The sequence below is a fragment of the Bubalus bubalis genome, chromosome 24, assembly GCF_019923935.1.
Source record: "Bubalus bubalis isolate 160015118507 breed Murrah chromosome 24, NDDB_SH_1, whole genome shotgun sequence".
Taxonomy (NCBI): Eukaryota; Metazoa; Chordata; class Mammalia; order Artiodactyla; family Bovidae; genus Bubalus; species Bubalus bubalis.
The window spans coordinates 29,367,944-29,386,112 of NC_059180.1; the positions used below are offsets into that span (position 1 = coordinate 29,367,944).

General features: G+C 41.3%; 1 protein-coding gene across 1 annotated transcript in view; it reads right to left on the bottom strand.

Annotated features, from left to right (window-relative positions):
* The window catches only part of ERCC4 (ERCC excision repair 4, endonuclease catalytic subunit), a 39,579-nt gene extending 22,986 nt beyond the window's left edge, over nt 1-16,593 (bottom strand). The window contains exons 1-5 of the mRNA XM_006073618.4: nt 15,948-16,593; nt 14,167-14,347; nt 4,446-4,641; nt 2,958-3,165; nt 378-558 (exon numbers count right to left, since the gene is read on the bottom strand). Of these exons, the coding sequence (XP_006073680.1) occupies nt 378-558; nt 2,958-3,165; nt 4,446-4,641; nt 14,167-14,347; nt 15,948-16,154 (973 nt within the window). The 5' untranslated portion in view covers nt 16,155-16,593. The remainder of the gene's footprint in view (nt 1-377; nt 559-2,957; nt 3,166-4,445; nt 4,642-14,166; nt 14,348-15,947) is intronic.
* Nucleotides 16,594-18,169: the final 1,576 nt, after the last annotated feature.

Sequence of the window (18,169 nt, forward strand, 5' to 3'; positions counted from 1 at the left end):
AAATCTCTTTTCATTCTTTGGCTAATGAAACTCCATATTCCCTTGCCGTTTCTTTAGGGAAATGAATTTTAAGTTCATAACAACTTTCAGAATACAACCTATTTCTAAGCTGGGGACTACCTGTGATATATGGTCTTTTCTAGAAATAAAACTGCCTGGAATGGATATGAATATTTATTAATATACAGAACTGAAGTAGGTAGAAACATTAGCTATCAATGAAATCTATATCCCTGTGCTATGAACATAAAAGATAATTTGACATCTCAGTATATCATGTACTTGAATACAGCACTCCGCACACCTGACTCCCCAACAAAATCTAGTACTTCATTCAAGTCAGTTCCTAGAATAATATTAGTATTTTTATGTCCCACCTGAATTCTGACCGAATGCCTTCTCTGTTGCTCTGAGAGATTCCAGAAGATTAAGAAATGTGATACAATCATACTGAGAGAGATACTGCAGCAGGGTTCGTAATATCTTCAAATCCTGAACCAAGGATTTAGTCTTGGCTCCAAGCTGGTGCCACAAAGGATCTAAGTAATGGCGAATTGTCTAAAACAAGAATAAAATATTGCTAAGAGATATTTAATATAGCTATTAATACAAATGATACTTGCAACAAACATTATCCCTTGTATACCTAAAAATGGTTAAAATGGTAAATTTTGTTATGTAAGCTTTACCACAATGGTTTTAAAAAATAAAAACAAAAAACATTATCTTCCAAGGAAGTGGACAGAAAATTTAAGTTCATAAGACTCAGAATGTCCTAATTAGAATGTTTAATTTTCCAAATGTAAAGCAGAGTGTCATCACTAAAATCTTTATGATCAGATATAGTCAATTCATAATTACCCGTATTTACATTATTAGGAGACAAAGGTCCTGATAAACATCAGATACTCATTTATTCACTTTTATGCAGAATCAAAGCAAGTAATTCAGATACATTTAACCTCTGCCAAGTCCTGTATGGATAGAGATGTGAGAGCCAGTTGGATGATGCAGGAGAAGACATAAACCAGGGAAGCTACATGTATCAAATTAGTATCATCAGACCACAGTCTGCCGCTGTAAAAGATGTGTTTATTATTATTTTTAACTGTGATTCAAGGATGAGAAAATATTTGTTAACAACCAACTAAATCTGAATACTTTTTAAGATCCTAAAAAATTGTCTAAAACACAGAACAGCTTTATGTATATCCACAGCTATATATATGCATGTCTCCTTCACAAGCTGATTCTGTAACTAAAAGGGATAATGCAGCATGCTTCAGAAGCAGTTTCACTACATGGCGTCTTATCTAACACATTTAATACTGAACGGAAGTAATATTTAGAAGACCAAATAATCTACTGTCCAAACTGGAACTCTTGTGAAAATGAAATGACACTATTAATAATTACTCCAGGACAACAGGCAGACACTGTGACTGTCCTAGATAAACTGGGACATGTAAGTCTTTTGTACATCATCTTTTGTAAAAATCTTTTCTAAAACCATTAACAAAACTTAAATTTTCTAACAAATGCAAATTATGCCTATATTTTGTTTTGGTTATGAGATGAATACGTAAAACAATACTTTGACTTTCACTGACCAGGGGATGACTTACAGAAATTTAGTGCAAAGCATATCTGGCTATATTTTGCTTTTCTAGGGACATATACGAGGGCTTTCCTGGTAGCTCAGTGATAAAGAATCTGCCTGCAGTGCAGGAGACCCGGGTTTAATCCCTGGGTTGGAAGATTCCCTGGAAAGGAAATGGGAACCCACTCCAGTATTCTTGCCTAGGAAATGCCATGGACAGAGAAGCCTGGCGGACTACACTCCATGGGGTCACAAGACTCGGGCACAACTTAAACCACCACCACACAGATATATGTACCATTAGAAGAATGTGAGAGGTGTTTTTGGTATACTGGGCACTAAATTAAAATACATTTTAAAAACAGAGGCACAAAACACATGGAATGGCTTTTATGCATCATTATTTCACAGTAAAAAGACTTTTTGGAAGAATCAGAAAAATAAGGACTTAAATTTTTCCCTTTTAAAAATCATTATGCATTATTTTTAGTGACAAAGAGATTGATTCAGAATTTGAAAGAAAAGAACTTGTTCTACAAAAATATGAAAAAAAAGCTGCCTGGAATTTGTTTAGTTTTTTTCTAGACATACAATTTGATCTTAGACATTTATGTACCTGTATTAATATTAATCTATGATGAAAAAATTAGTTGAAATAAACATTCCTAGACTACAGTCTTACCATTGTCTCACTTCAGAATGTAATTTTAAGACAGAGCAAGTTTCACATTCTTTAGTAATCAAAACTCATCCAAATTATTTTTATTCCCAATAAGAGATCACAATAAAATATGAAGCATTCTTATGTACACTCTTCTACTTGTAGATATTCAAATATTGTCGTTTCAGAGCAAAAGGTTATTCATCGTTCTCTTGGAGTGAAAGTTTAGTCGCTCAGTTGTGTCCGACTCTTTGCCACCCCATGGACTGTAGACTACCAGGCTCCTCCGTCCACGGGATTTTCCAGGCGGGAGTACTGGAGTGGGTTGCCATTTCCTTCTCCAGAGGATCTTCCCAACCCAGAGATCGAACCCGGGTCTCTCACAATGTAGGCCGACACTTTACCATCTGAGCCACCAGGAAAGTTCTCTTACACATGTTCTCTTACCTATACTTAAAAAAAAAGACAGTCACTGTATAATTGCAAAAATCAGAATTAGGCTTAGATGCCAATCAATGTATTCGACTACAAATTACTTTCCAGTAAACCAAAGAAGATATACTTTAAATCACCTCCAACCTAATTTTAAAATGACAACAAATTCCTACTGAGAACATTATAAATATTAAAATAACTTGTGTACTTAAAAATTACAACATCATAAACAGTGCTTAAAAAGGAAGAGAAATAGAGTACCTTGTCAAAAGGTTTTCCAATAGCATTTTCTAAAGATAAATCTTCAACTTCAAGCGACGGGTTATGGCATTTTAATTCCTTTAAACAGGCATTTAAAATGTCCAGAATAGCAGTCTGTATAGCAAGCATGGCAGGTGTCATAGACACATGAATTTCTACGACTTCGGGTTTATGCAGTTCTAAAAATGAGTCTACTGCTACATGGAACCTAAAAAGACAAACATTTAAAAAATATTTTCTAAAGTTGTAAGAGCCCTGTGTTTCCGGTCTCAGTTGAATACTCTAACAGCTTTTGGTAAATGGACTGTAAGAAGATCAAACAAGTCAATTCTAAAGGAAATCAGTCCTGAATATTCATTGGAAGGACTAATACTGAAGCTGAAAATCCAATACTTTGGACACCTGATGTGAAGAACTAACTCATTTGAAAAGACCCTAATGCTTGGAAAGATTAAGGGCAGAAGGGGAAGGAGCAGCAGAGAATGAGACGGTTGGATGGCATCATCGACTCAATAGATATGGATTTGAGCAAACTCTGGGAGATAGTGAAGGACAGGGAAGCCTGGTGTGCTGCAGTCCACCGGCTCACGAAGAGTCAGACATGATTGAGCAACCGAACAACAAATGTAATTAAGAAGCAAAATGGAAAGCCAGGTGACAATGTTTTCAGGATTACTTTTAACCATATAAATGGAAAGCGAAAGTGAATTAGCTCAGTCGCGTCCAACTCTTTGCAACCCCGTGGACTGTAGCCTACCAGGCTCCTCTATCCATGGGATTCTCCAGGCAAGAATACTGGAGTGGGTTGCCATTTCCTTCTCCAGGGGATCTTCCCGACCCAGGGATTGAAACCGGGTCTCCTGCATTGCGGGCAGGCACTTTAACCTCTGAGCCAGAAGTATTAGTCAAATAGGGCAAGGGTCAGGGACTGAACCCAGGTCTTCTGCACTGCAGGGAGATTCTTTACCATCTGAGCCACCAGGGAAGCCTTAACATATACATATGCCCACCCTAGAAGATTCTTTTCCCATGGGGTCATTAAAGAGCACTGAGTAGTTCCCTGTGCTATACAGTAGGTCCCTACTAGTTTTCTATTTTATATACAGTAATGTATGTCAACCCCATCTGCCAATTTATCCCATCCTCTTCCCCGCTGCTGATGGGTAGTTTTCAAAGTGGAAGTTAGAATCTTAGCCAGTAAATTTGTAGTTCACCTAATTCTGCTGTACACATGAGCCTCCAGATCCCTAGGGATTTCACTAAATGAACAAGAAAGTGGTGGCCTTGGACTACCGGAAAAATAACCAACAAATCTCTCTTTTTTATTAAAAGAATAACAAATGTGGTGACCATTTATCTATACTTGGGTGCATTGTTATAAACCTGACTAGCACGTGTCAAGCACAGTGACAATAAATACTACATTAAAGTGTGAAATTAAAGTATACCAGTTTCTCTTGCAGAAATTGGTCACATAATGCTGTTTACCTTGGCCACAGATACAGCTTCCTTACAAAAAGATTTCTCATCACTCTTTCCACGTGACAAAAGCCAGTGTCAAAGGCAACAGCGTTGTCTGTGAAGGCTTTAATAAAACCACGTTTGTTTTTCTGTCGGAAGAGGCGCAAGATGAATGCTTCTTGACAAGACTCGATTATTCTGTGAGCTCTATATACCAAGATGCCTGAGGGGGGAAAAAATCATAATTTAGAGTGCACAAAAGACATGTCATTTTTATGCTTGATTTCACTTATTCATCACAGTTTTCCTGAATGCCTTATTTGAGCATAGGCAAGCTATTCTAGGCTGAGGATACAGCCACAAACAAAACACGAAAAGCTGTCCTGTGGCATTTACAATAAGTAATATAAGTAAGTAAGATATTTAGTTGTTATAAGGGATAAGTGCTGAGGGGAAAAAAATGAATCAGAGGAAGACAAGGAGTATGTGTAAGAGGTGGTGGTTTGCAATTTTCTTACTTATTTAATCTTTAAAAAAATAGTAGTTGATATACAATATTATAGTTACAGGTATATAATACAGTGATTCACAATTTTGAAAGGTTATACTCCATTTATAGCTATCATAGAATATTGGCTATATTACCGATGTTGTATAACATATCCTTGTGGCTTATTTTATATCTAATAGTTGTATTTACTAATTCTTTACCCCAATATTGCCCCTTCTTTCCCTCTCCTCTCTGGTAACACTAATATGTTCTTTTTTTTTTCACTGCACTTTGAGGCGCGTGGAACTTCTTTGACCAGGGGTGGAACCCATGACCCTTGCTGTGAAAGCATGGAGTCTTAACCACTGGACAGTCCTCGAATTTGTTCTTTGTATCTGTAAGTTTGCTTCTTTTTTGGTCATATTCACTAGTTTGTTGTATTTTTTAGGATTTGCAATTTCAGATAGGGTACGCCTCACTGAGGTCTTAAGTGAGTAAAGGCTGGATGGAGATGAGAGGGTGAGCCTTGTGACCATGTGGGCCACAAGAGTTCCAGCCGAAAGAAGGGTAAGAGCAAAGGCCCTGAGGTGGGGTGTGTCTGACCTGGTGGAGGAAGAATTTCTCAAAGTCAAGTGGGCCATTTGTTCTTTTATATGTGAATCAGATGTGAACTTTGCAAAATAGCTGCCTTTCAGAAGTCTGGGGAACATCTGCTTCACTTATTATAAGAATTCAACTTTCAGAATCAGAGTATATTCTACTGAAAGATAAATTAGTCTATTTGAAATAAAAATCTAAAAAAAAAATGCTTAAACATCTGTTTTGTGGGGTAGATGTGACAATGACACCTCTGAATTGCAAAAACAAGGATATACACGTTTCTTTAATTAGAAGAAGAGAGTTCTGGACCAGATGATTTCTCATGTGCATATATCATACACACATGCCTCTGTGGTGCAGTAGGATTAGTGGGAAATTAGAGAGAGACGTGAAATGACACGGGTGCACAGATGTCAATTATTCTATGACAATTCTTGCCTTTTAGACCTAAACCAAGCCGGGTACCATATATATTTGCTGTAAACTCACTGGCTTGTTTTTGCTCCCATTCTCATCACTCCTGGGGTCTGGAAAATGACAATAGTAACCCATGACTCCTAGTAGTTCAATAGACTCAATTCAGATTCTACTATTTTGGTATTTAAATTTAGATTGAGGTAGATGGAGCTGAAATTTATTCTAGCCAAGCAAACTGCTTTTGAAAGACAGTAAAAATAAATAGTGCTAAGTAGAAATTTGTAGACAAAGGATTTTCAATAACACCAGTAAATGTTGTTGTTGTTTAGTTGTCCAGTGGTGTCTGACTCTTTTGCGATCCCATGGATTGGGATTTTCCAGATAAGAATACTGGAGTGGGTTGCCACTTCCTTTTTCCAGGGGAAGCCAACACCAGTATATGTGCACAGCTAATCTACTACACAGAAAATACTCAGTACCTAGCAGGTGGGTTTTTCCAAGTATGTTTCTGGGCCACAGTTGTGGTCCTCGATGAAATAGGACATGAAAGTTAGAAAATAGACTTCTAAAGAAAAGGTGAATCTCAAGTTAAGAAAATGGTGTGCTCCAAAAGGTTGTCATTCTTTTGGAAGGCAGAAGAAGGAGGGAGAAGAGATGTATATTCTATCCCAGCCCTAAGCACTGGGCTTAGGTATTTTTATAGATTTTTATTTCACTGAATCCTCACAATAACTCTAAGGGGTAGGTATTACTATAGAGATCAGGAAAAAGCAACTTGACCATGGTCACCCTACAAGTAAATGGAGGCCAAAGGTTCCAAATCATGAGTGTCTAATAACACAGCTATATTCTTCCTACTAGGTGACATCATCTGAGGACCATGCACCCCTCCCCCTTAAAAAAGTACAAGTAAGTTAGGCTTCCGGGTGCAATTCTAGTGCCACATTTTGGCATCTCATTTTGCTGCACTGTAATTATTTCTTTACACCTATCTCCTCCTGCTTGGGCACAAGATCATTATAAGAAGAAGTAATCAGAGTGTGCTTACTATGTGCCATGCATAATGCAAAGAATTTCATACACCTGATGTCAGTTTACCCTCACAATAATCCTAAGAGAAAGGAGAGAAAACTGAGCCATACAGAAATGGAGAAACTTGCCCAAGGTCACACAGCTGGCCCCTGGTGATGGTGAGCTCCAACCCAGAGGCCGCCTAACTCAGGAGAGCACCCTGCCATCTTGTCATCTTTGTCTTCAGCACCGATCTCATTCCTGCCAAATATGGGACCACTGGCAACTGATCTTTACTAATAGTTAATGTTAAAAATGACATACAGTCTGAATGACGATAAAGCTGAATTACAGCACTGGGTATGTAAATCTAACATGTAACTTTTTTTTTTCCTTTAAGTTTCCCAAGGAAAGTGTGTTCTGAGGTCTATTTAGAGATGTCAGAATATGCTAAACAATGAAAGGATCCTCTTTCCCTGTATGTTTGAAAGTATAAACTGGGGAGATATTTTCACAGTTCTCCCACTACTGAGAAGTCATGTTGGCAGGGATGCCTAGGGTGGGTGCAGTGATGCTAAGAGCTAGTGACAGGAACAAGTTAGGGCTGGTGCATTCAGGACTTCCCAGGGGGTTACACGCTCCTAGGACGCTGGTCTGTAACAGCTGTGTTGAAAGCTTCTACGGGGGCCGGGAGAATGTGGGGGATAGACGATGATCCCAGGGGTTGCAGCATTTGAAGGGATTCATTTCTTTGGTTCATTTGCATTCTATTCAGCCAAGGAGCAGTAACAGCTCCAGCTTCATTATTGGCTGGGAATCAATCAGAAATGGGAATGGCATTTTAATTAGGAACCACCTATAAACTACACTTTGCATAGTCCTTCGATTCAGATTGCTTTCTGCCTTATTAGGGTGAACTGTTACTGGGAGTCACAGAGTAATACTGACATCTAGTGGTCATTTCAATACTTTTTTCCATTTTATCAACTTGCTGCTGCTGCTGCTGCTAAGTCGCTTCAGTCATGTCCGACTCTGTGTAAGAGACGGCAGCCCACCAGGCTTCCCGTCCCTGGGATTTAAGTAAAGCTAAATTTATAAGAAACCAACAAGCAGTAACAGAGAAGGCAATAGCAGCCCACTCCAGTACTCTTGCCTGGAAAATCCATGGACGGAGGAGTCTGGTGGGCTGCAGTCCATGGGGTCGCTAAGAGTCAGATACGACTGAGCGACTTCCCTTTCACTTTCATGCATTGGAGAAGGAAATGGCAACCCACTCCAGTGTTCTTGCCTGGAGAATCCCAGGGACGGGGGAGCCTGGTGGGCTGCCGTCTATGGGGTCGCACAGAGTCAGACATGACTGAAGCGACTTAGCAGCAGCAGCAACAAGCAGTAAAATATTTTATTACAATGTATCAAGATTTTGGGCTATACAAAGCCTTTATTTTTTGCTATTATCTATTATTTATTATGTACCATGTACTGTACTAAGCAATTATATTTATTTTACCTAATTTAGTCCTTATGATAACTTCACAAGGCACTATTTTCTCAACGTAAGCAATGAGACAACTGAGACTTTGGAAAATTAAGTAACTTGCTTGTAAGCAGTGGTGTTACCCTTCAAAGTCAACCGAGTCTGACCCTAACTGTACAGCCCTGTCATGGGCTTATAACTGATAAATATAAAAGTACAGCAAAACTTTTCATCAATCAGTTCACTATGAATCATATGAAACATTGGTTCAGGGCTTCCCTGGTGACTCAGTGGTAAAGAACTTGCCTGCCGATGAGAGAGACACAATTTCAATCCCCGATCCGGGAAGATTCCACATGTCATGGAGTAACTAGGCCAAGGCACCACAGCTAGTGAGCTTGTGCTCTAGAGCCTGGGAGCCACAACTACTGAAGCCTGAGTGCCCCAGAGCCGACGCTCCACAAGAGAAGACACCACAATGAGAATCAGCCCATACACCACAACTACAGGGTAGCTCCTGCTCAAAGCAACTGGAGAAAAGGCCACTCAGCAATGAAAACCCAGCACAGAAAAAACAAATACATAAAATTATAAAGTATTACAAATGATATTTCCATTAAAAAACATTCATTCATACATTTAAGCATTAAATATTACTTGAGGGTCTTCGAGGCTCAGGGCAATGTGTTAGATATAGTAGGAAGGACAATTATGAATTTCAGCACCTCTCTGCCCTTTAGAAGTCATTAAAGACCACAGTATATACATACATCATTCACCTAACATATATGTGTTTGGTATCTACTATGCACCAGTTACTCAGCCTGGGATGAAGTTGTTCCTCACTCTTAGGAGGCTTGCCATCTCATGAGCAATACAGACAAACAGGCAAATACAGTGTGGTGTTCTGAAGTGCTCTGACTGGGGAGGACGGAGGTGGGGCCCCTAAATTATCTTTGGGGAAATCAGAAAAGCTTTCCTGAAGGACAAACAACAGTGAAAAATGATTCCATCTCTACATTAATTCTGGCTACCATTAAACCATACTTCTCAAAATAACTAAGCAACTGCTTAGTTTAATTTCAATCATGGGAGAGAGTTGGGATCAAGATGGTGGAGTTTGAAGACCCCAAGCTCACCACCGTTCCACCCACCATGAACACATCAAAACTACAATGACATACAGAGCAACTCTCTCTCAGAATGACCTGTAGACCAGTAGAATGGCTCTCCTACAACCAAGGCTATGGAGAAAGAACCCCAGGGAGTCTGACAGGAGGGGAGGAAAAGAGATCTTGTTGGGATCCACAGCCCCAGTGGGTGACCCAGAAGAGGAGGGAGATCTCGCAGGCTCAGGGATCCTCTCTGAAGACTGAGGGGTTTGAACCCCACATTGGGTACCAGGGGTCCAGCACTGGGAAGACAAGCCCCCTTGGCTGGTTTGGAAAGCAGTGGGGCTTACCAGTGGGCTGCAGAAAACCTAGACTCCACTCTTGAAGAGAGCAAGTATGCCTAGACGTCTCAGCAGAGGCAGCAGACTGAAAGCTGCCTGGTGCTCCAGCTGCCCTGCAGGACCCCGCAGCCCCTCCCACCCTGCCAGCCTGTACCAGGCTCCTGCTCCGGCCCCTCCTGCCCCAGCCCTATCCCCCAACAAGACAGCTCCACCAGCGCACCCTCAGGGAAGATGCAGTCTTTGCTCTCTTCAGATCCAGCTCTCCCACCAAAAGCACCCATGGGGCACACAGACTGCAAAGGACATGCCCACACAGGGACATGGATTCAAGACTGGGAAAGGTAACTGTGTTGCCTAACTTCATAGGGACAACCAGAGAAAGTCAAGTAAAATGAGAATACAGAAGAATATGTTCCAAACAAAAGAGCAAGATAAAATTCTGAGGAAAAAACCTTAATGAACAGAGATAAGTAATTTACCTGATAAAGAGTTTAAAATAAGAGTCATAAAAATGCTCACTGAACTTGGGAAACTCAGCACTGGCCACAGGACTGGAAAAGGTCACTTTTCATTCCAATCCCAAAGAAAGGCAATGCCAAAACATGTTCAAACTACCACACAATTGCACTCATCTCACACGCTAGTAAAGTAATGCTCAAAAAGTCCCCAAGCCAGGCTTCAGCAGTACATGAACCGTGAACTTCCAGATGTTCAAGCTGGTTTTAGAAAAGGCAGAGGAACCAGAGATCAAATTGCCAACATTCACTTGATCATCAAAAAAGCAAGAGAGTTCCAGAAAAACATCTATTTCTGCTTTATTGACTATTCCAAAGCCTTTGACTGTGTGGATCACAATAAACTGTGGAAAATTCTGAAAGAGATGGGAATACCAGACCACCTGACCTGCCTCTTGAGGAACCTGTATACAGGTCAAGAAGCAACAGTTAGAACTGGACATGGAACAACAGACTGGTTCCAAATAGGAAAAGGAGTACGTCAAGGCTGTATATTGTCACCCTGCTTATTTAACTCATATGCAGAGTACATCATGAGAAATGCTGGGCTGGAAGAAGCAAAAGCTGGAATCAAGATTGCCGGGAGAAATATCAATAACCTCAGATATGCAGATGACACCACCCTTATGGCAGAAAGTGAAGAACTAAAGAGCCTCTTGATGAAGGTGAAAGAGGAGAGTGAAAAAGTTGGCTTAAAGCTCAACATTCAGAAAACTAAGATCATGGCATCCAGTCCCATCACTTCATGGCAAATAGATGGGGAAACAGTGGCTGACTTTATTTTTCTGGGCTCCAAAATCACTGCAGATGGTGATTGCAGCCATGAAATTAAAAGACGCTTACTCCTTGGAAGGAAAGTTATGACTAACCTAGACAGCATATTAAAAAGCAGAGATATTACTCTGTCAACAAAGGTCCGTCTAACTAGTAATAAAAACTGAATCACTAATAAAAAAATCCCAACAAAGAAAAATCTAGGGCTAGGAATTCCACCCAACATTACAGGAAAAGTAAATACCTATGGTTCTCAAACTATCAAAAAAATCAGAGGATGGAACACCTCAAAACTCATTCTACCAGGTCAACATTACTCTGATACCAAAACCAGACAAGACACTACAAAAAAGAGAAAATATCCCTGATGAACACAGATGCAAAAATCCTCAACAAAATATTAGCAAATTCAACAATATATAAAAAGGATCACACTTCATGACCAAGTGTGATTTATTTCAGGGATGCAAGGATGGTTCAATATTGAAACTTGACTTGTGAATACTGAACCATTAACAAAACAAAGGATAAAAATCACATAATCTCAATAGATACAGAAAATGCATTTGACAGAATTCAACATCCATTCATGATAAAAACTCTCAACAAAGTTGGATAGACAGAACACATCTCAACATAATAAAAGCCATTTATAACAAACCCACAGCTAATGATATACTCAATGGTGAAAAGCTGAAAGTTTTTCCTCTAAAATCAGGGACATGACAAGGATGTCCACTTTCCCCACTTCTATTTACATAGTATTAAAAGGTCTGCCCTCAGCAAGCAGACAAGAAAAAGAAATAAAAGGCATCCAAATTGGAAATGAAGAAGTAAAACTATTTCCAGATATATACTATATATAGAAAATGCTAAAAACTCCATCAAAAAACTTTGAGAATACATAAATTAAGTTGTAGGCTACAAGATTAATATACAGAAATCTGTTTGTGTTTCTTTACACTAAGTATTAGGTATTAAAAAGAGAAATCAATACAACAATCCATTTTACAACTTAATCAAAAATAATAAAATACCTAACAATAAATTTAACCAAGGAGGTGAAAGATCTGATTTCTGAAAACTATGACACCAATGAAAGAAACTGAAGACAAATAGAAATATATTTTGTTCATGAACTGTAAGAATTAATATTGTTAAAATGACCATACTACCTGAAGCTATCTACAGATTTCATGCAATCCAAATCAAAATATCTATGACATTTTTTAAAGAATTAGAACAAATAATTTGATTGGAACCACAAGACTTCAAAGAGCAAAACCAATCCTGAGAGAAAAGAACAACACTGGAGCTATCACCTTCCTTGAGACTATACTACAAAGCTATAGCAATCAAAAACTGGGCCAAAGAACTAAATAGACATTTCTCCAAAGAAGACATACAGATGGCTAACGAACACATGAAAAGATGCTCAACATCACTCATTATCAGAGAAATGCAAATCAAAACCACTATGAGGTACCATTTCACACCGGTCAGAATGGCTGCGATCCAAAAATCTACAAGCAATAAATGCTGGAGAGGGTGTGGAGAAAAGGGAACCCTCTTACACTGTTGGTGGGAATGCAAACTAGTACAGCCACTATGGAGAACAGTGTAGAGATTCCTTAAAAAACTGGAAATAGAACTGCCTTATGATCCAGCAATCCCACTGCTGGGCATACACACTGAGGAAACCAGAAGGGAAAGAGACACGTGTATCCCAATGTTCATCGCAGCACTGTTTATAATAGCCAGGACATGGAAGCAACCTAGATGTCCATCAGCAGATGAATGGATAAGAAAGCTGTGGTACATATACACAATGGAGTATTACTCAGCCATTAAAAAGAATACATTTGAATCAGTTCTAATGAGGTGGATGAAACTGGAGCCTATTATACAGAGTGAAGTAAGCCAGAAAGAAAAACACCAATACAGTATACTAATGCATATATATGGAATTTAGAAAGATGGTAACAATAACCCTGTATGCGAGACAGCAAAAGAGACACAGGTGTATAGAACAGTCTTTTGGACTCTGTGGAAGAGGGACAGGGTGGGATGATTTGGGAGAATGGTACTGAAATACGTATAATATCATATATGGAACGAGTCGCCAGTCCAGATTCGATGCACGATACTGGATGCTTGGGGCTGGTGCACTGGGACGACCCAAAGGGATGGTATGGGGAAGGAGGAGGGAGGAGGGAGGAGGGTTCAGGATGGGGAACACATGTATACCTGTGGCAGATTCATTTCGATGTTTGGCAAAACCAATACAATATTGTAAAGTTTAAAAATAAAATAAAATTAAAAAAAACAAAAACAAACAAAAAACAAATGAACAAATGTAAAAAGACAGGAACAGACAACAAACTAGCGGTACCAGTGAGGAGAGGGGTGGGGGAGAAGCAAAATACAAAAAGCAGATCAAGAGGTACAAAGTACTAAGTATAAAAGAAACAAGTTAAAGATGTAATGTACAGCTCAGGGAATACAGTCAATCTTTATAATAAATTTGTATGGAGTATAATCTATAAAATATAGAATTAACTGTGTTATACACCTGAAACCAATGTAACACTGTAAGTGAACGACACTGAAAAAAATTGTTTTGAAAATTTCAAAATCATGGTTAAAAAAAAATACTCTTTAAAGAGGAAAAACCAAACTACTTTAAGGGATATATAAAGAATATTTATAAACATTCAAATCTGATTAGCTTCTAAAAGCAACCGCCAGTCAATTACTAAGCATTGACTGAATATGAGCTTAAAAAAGACAGAAATGTCATCTTACATTTAGTTTCTTATTCAGGCCATAAATATTTACTAAGCATCCAAAATGTGTCAGGTATTGTGTTAACACCTGGAAGCAAAATGCTGAGCCAAAAAACATCCAATGCTGTTTACAACAAGGTTCTAGTCTGGAGTTTAGCTGAGAGAACAGACATGCATGGGAAAAAAAGAAACTTATATGCAAATAACAATAAGGCTTCAAATTCTCACCAGTAATTAAATCCGAAGGTATTCTATCAGTCAGGAAATCAACCACAAGTATTCGGCTTGTTGCAAATATCACACCGCCTTGTGTGTATACTTCATAGCGATTGCTACTTGTGATTTCATTTGTTACTCGGCGAGGGAGATGTTCAACTCCTTCTATCTTCAGCTGGTTGATAAAATACTCCTAAATCAAATTAAACTGGATTAGTAGACTATTTAATACAGGGCAGTTTTTAATAGGTTGCAAGTGTTTTTATTTAAAGAGCTTCCCTGAAGGGTCAGAGGTAAAGAATCTGCCAGTAATTCAGGAGACCTGGGGTCCATCCCTGGGTGGGGAATATGCCCTGGAGAAGGAAATGGCAACCCATTTCAGTATTCTTGCCTGGAGAATCCCAGGGACAGAGGAGCCTGGCAGGCTACAGTCCATGGGGTCACAAAAAGGACACGACTGAGCACGGCATAGCACAGCAGCAGCATTTGTACTTAAAATGACATGCTGCCTTTTTCAGAGATTATGAACTTTATAATGAACACACAAATTACTACTTAACACTAATCAATCAATTGACATTTACTTAGGGTTTTGTTTTGGTTTTGGGGTTTGCACTAAAGACTCATTGCACTCGAGATGTTATTAGCAGTTTAACAACGAAAAGACTTTAAAATCCTGGGCTAAAAGACTGCTACCTAGAAAATACTGCCTGCCAGAGGTGGCTTTGCAGTCACGTGTACCATGTGAGAAGATAACAAGGGAACCCTTTTCCCAGGTGGTTTTAGACTATTAGTTCTGTCCGGGTCCCCCCCAGAGGGGATTTCATCACGTCAGTGGGACCTTTGGTTCTTCACATCTTCAGTTCTATGCCACTTTTCCTGGGGGGCACCTGTCGTGCTAAGTCCCAGTCGAGCACTAGGGACACCCAGATGAATCAGCCCAGTGCCCAGCTCTTAGGAGTTTATGGTCACTCTTCTCAGCTGGCATTATCCTTGAGGCCACCTGCTCTAGATAGCTAAGGGCTCATCAGACTTGTCAACCAGGCTATGACATCTGTCACTATCCCACAACACAGGTGTATCCTATTTTCCTCAGGGTCCTCTACTCTCCCTGACCCAGGTCCCCTTTCGGAATACGCCCAGCTTCCAGCTCCCTTCCCTTCTGACCTTAGGCCCCTCGTCCCAAAGCCTGGGTGAACCCCCAGGACGTCCTCTTCCCTGCTTAGTTTTCCCCAGCCTCAGCGTTTCCTAAGTTTCCATTCCCCTCAGCGACTCCTCCAACCCCATCACTCTTCCCTTTTAGGGACCTCACTGCTCTGCCTCCAGCAAGTCCCTTAATATCCAACTTCAGGACTGCCTCGTTATTCCCACCCATATCCTCCTCCAAGTATCTCCCCACCCTCTCCAGAGACCTCCGATCCTTCTCCCCACCTCCATCCTCCTCAAATGAACTCCCCTAACTGCTCGCAGAGACCCTCCAACACTCTCAGGGTCCTCGCACCTGTGTCACGGTCCCGCATCTTCCCTCAGGACCCCGCCGCCCTCTCAGGGTCCTGGCACCTCCGTCAGCGTCCTGCACCCACCTCGGGACCTCTCCCACCGTCTCAGCGTTCCCGCACCCGCGCCAGGGGCCTGCATCTACCTCAGGGACCTTTACTCCACGCCCTCCCGCCCGCGTCAGGGCCCCGCATCGCCCTCAGAGGCCTGGCCTCCGCGCGAGGCCTACGTCCACTCAGGAGGATCCCCAGCCCTCTCGGGGTCCCCTTGTCCCCCGCGCCGGCGGCCGGCCGCACCTCCTCGGCCGGCTGCGTGTTGAGCACCAGCACTAGGCACGCCGGGTGGCAGTGCAGCCGGAGGAAGTGATAGAGGAGCCGGTCCGCGCCGAGCCCGCGGGCGCACACTACCAGTCCGTCGGCGTCCAACAGTTCCAGCACCAGCTGCCGCTCATATTCCAAGAGCGGCGCCATAGCCGTCACTCGAGCCGGCGAGACCGGCTCCATGGGCGCCCTTCCGGGGCGGCGGCCGAACGTAGCCGAAGGAAGCCGAGTCTGAGACGAGAGTGGGCCGGACCATGCCGAAGAGAGCCGAGTGTAGCCGAAGGGAGCCGAGTCTGAGACGAAAGCCGCCGAACGTAGCCGAAGAGAGCCGAGCCCGACAGGACGGGAGCCGGCCGAACGCAGCCGAAGAGGAACCTAGAGGAATCGAAGATTCGTGGAGTCCGCGGGGAGGTGCTATCGCTCTCAACAGGTGTCTGCTGCGGACTTCAGGTTTCACCTTGTTTGTATTTTAGATTTGAGAGTCAGGCGGCCTAGACCCACTAGACCACAAGCTACCACAAAGCGAGAGAGGAGATGTAAACCCAAGGAACTGAGCTCCCTGACATTGTCCTTTGAAAAAGTTAATTGTCAGTCTAAGGACTGCGCTTAGAATTGGTAGCACCTGCTACCCAGGGTGAGGTTTGCTCCTTGCAATGGGCCCCTCTTTTAAAAATTTTTTGTATAAGCAGAATAGTTTGTTAATCTCAGGCTCTTGTTTCTCTCGAAAAGTCTTGACTATAATTGCTGCTGCTGCTAAGTCGCTTCAGTCGTGTCCGACTCTGTGCGATCCTATGGACTATAGCTTGCCAGGCTCCTCTGTCCATGGGATTCTCCAGGTAAGAATACTGGAGTGGGTTGCTACGCCTTCCTCCAGGGGATCTTCCCCACCCAAGGATAGAACCCGCCTCTCTTACGTTTCCTGTATTGGCAGGTGGGTTCTTAAGTGAAGTCCCTCAGTCGTGTCCGACTCTTTGCGACCCCGTGGAGTGTAGCCCACCAAGCTCCTCCGTCCATGGGATTCTCCAGGCAAGAATACTGGAGTGGGTTGCCATTTCCTTCTCCAAGGTGGGTTCTTAGCTCTGTAAAAAGTCGCAACCAGGTGTACCCGGTGTAGCCTTGTCTAGTCTTCCACTAGGGGGACACCTAGGTATTTGTTCTGTAGGTAGAAATGCCTGTAATCTAATTAGAGGAATTCTTTTGTGTGTACCTCCCTTTTTCCCCAACCTCCATTATTAGAAAATAAAAAATACTGTATAAGTAAGCAAAAATAAAAATCATTTGTTATTCTATTACCAGAAATTACTACTGTAACATCATCTACGCTTTTAGTTTTTGTCTTTTTTTTGGTATATAAATTCTAACCACACATAATTATTTTACTGATATAATGAGTAACCCTGATTTAAATCGAGAGTTTGCTACTCTCATTTGATAAGTCTGTGAACATGGTATTTAATATTCTTCTACAAAATTCTTTTTTGACAGTTTTATTGAAGTAATTGTACAGTCACATTCAGTTGTAAGAAATGCTGTTGCTGTTTAGTTGCTAAGTTGTGTCCGACTTTTTTGCAACCCCATGGACTATAGCCTGCCAGGCTCCTCTGTTCGTGGGATTTCCCAGGCAAGAATACTGAAGTAGATTGCTATTCCCTCCTCCAGGGCATCTTCCCAGCCCAGGGATTGAACCTGTGTCTCCTGCATTGGCAGCTGGATTCTTCACCACTGAGCAACCAGGGAAGCCCCCAAATTCTCTTATATATATGGCCGATGAGATTTCTACAATGCAAATGTACCATACTCATTTACCTAATTCCTTATTAGTGGACATTGAGTCTGTTTCCACTTCCCCCTGTCATATTGTAAATAATATTTTATTGAGTATCTTCAAACATAAATTCAACCATGCCCATCAGATGCACCTTAGAAGTGGGTACTTAGTAGGATAAAGAGAACAAACATATGTAAGGGTTTTCATTACATCCATGGTGCCACATCACCTTCTAGAAAGCCTGTACCGATTTATATCAACATCAGCAGTTTACAGGGCTTCCCTGATGGCTCAGTGGTAAACAATCTGCCTGCCAATGCAGGAGATGAGGTTTAATCCCTGGGTCTAGAAGATCCCCTGAAGGAGGGCATGGCAACCCACTTCAGTATTCTTGCCTGGAGAATCCTGTGGACAGAGGAGCCTGGCGAGC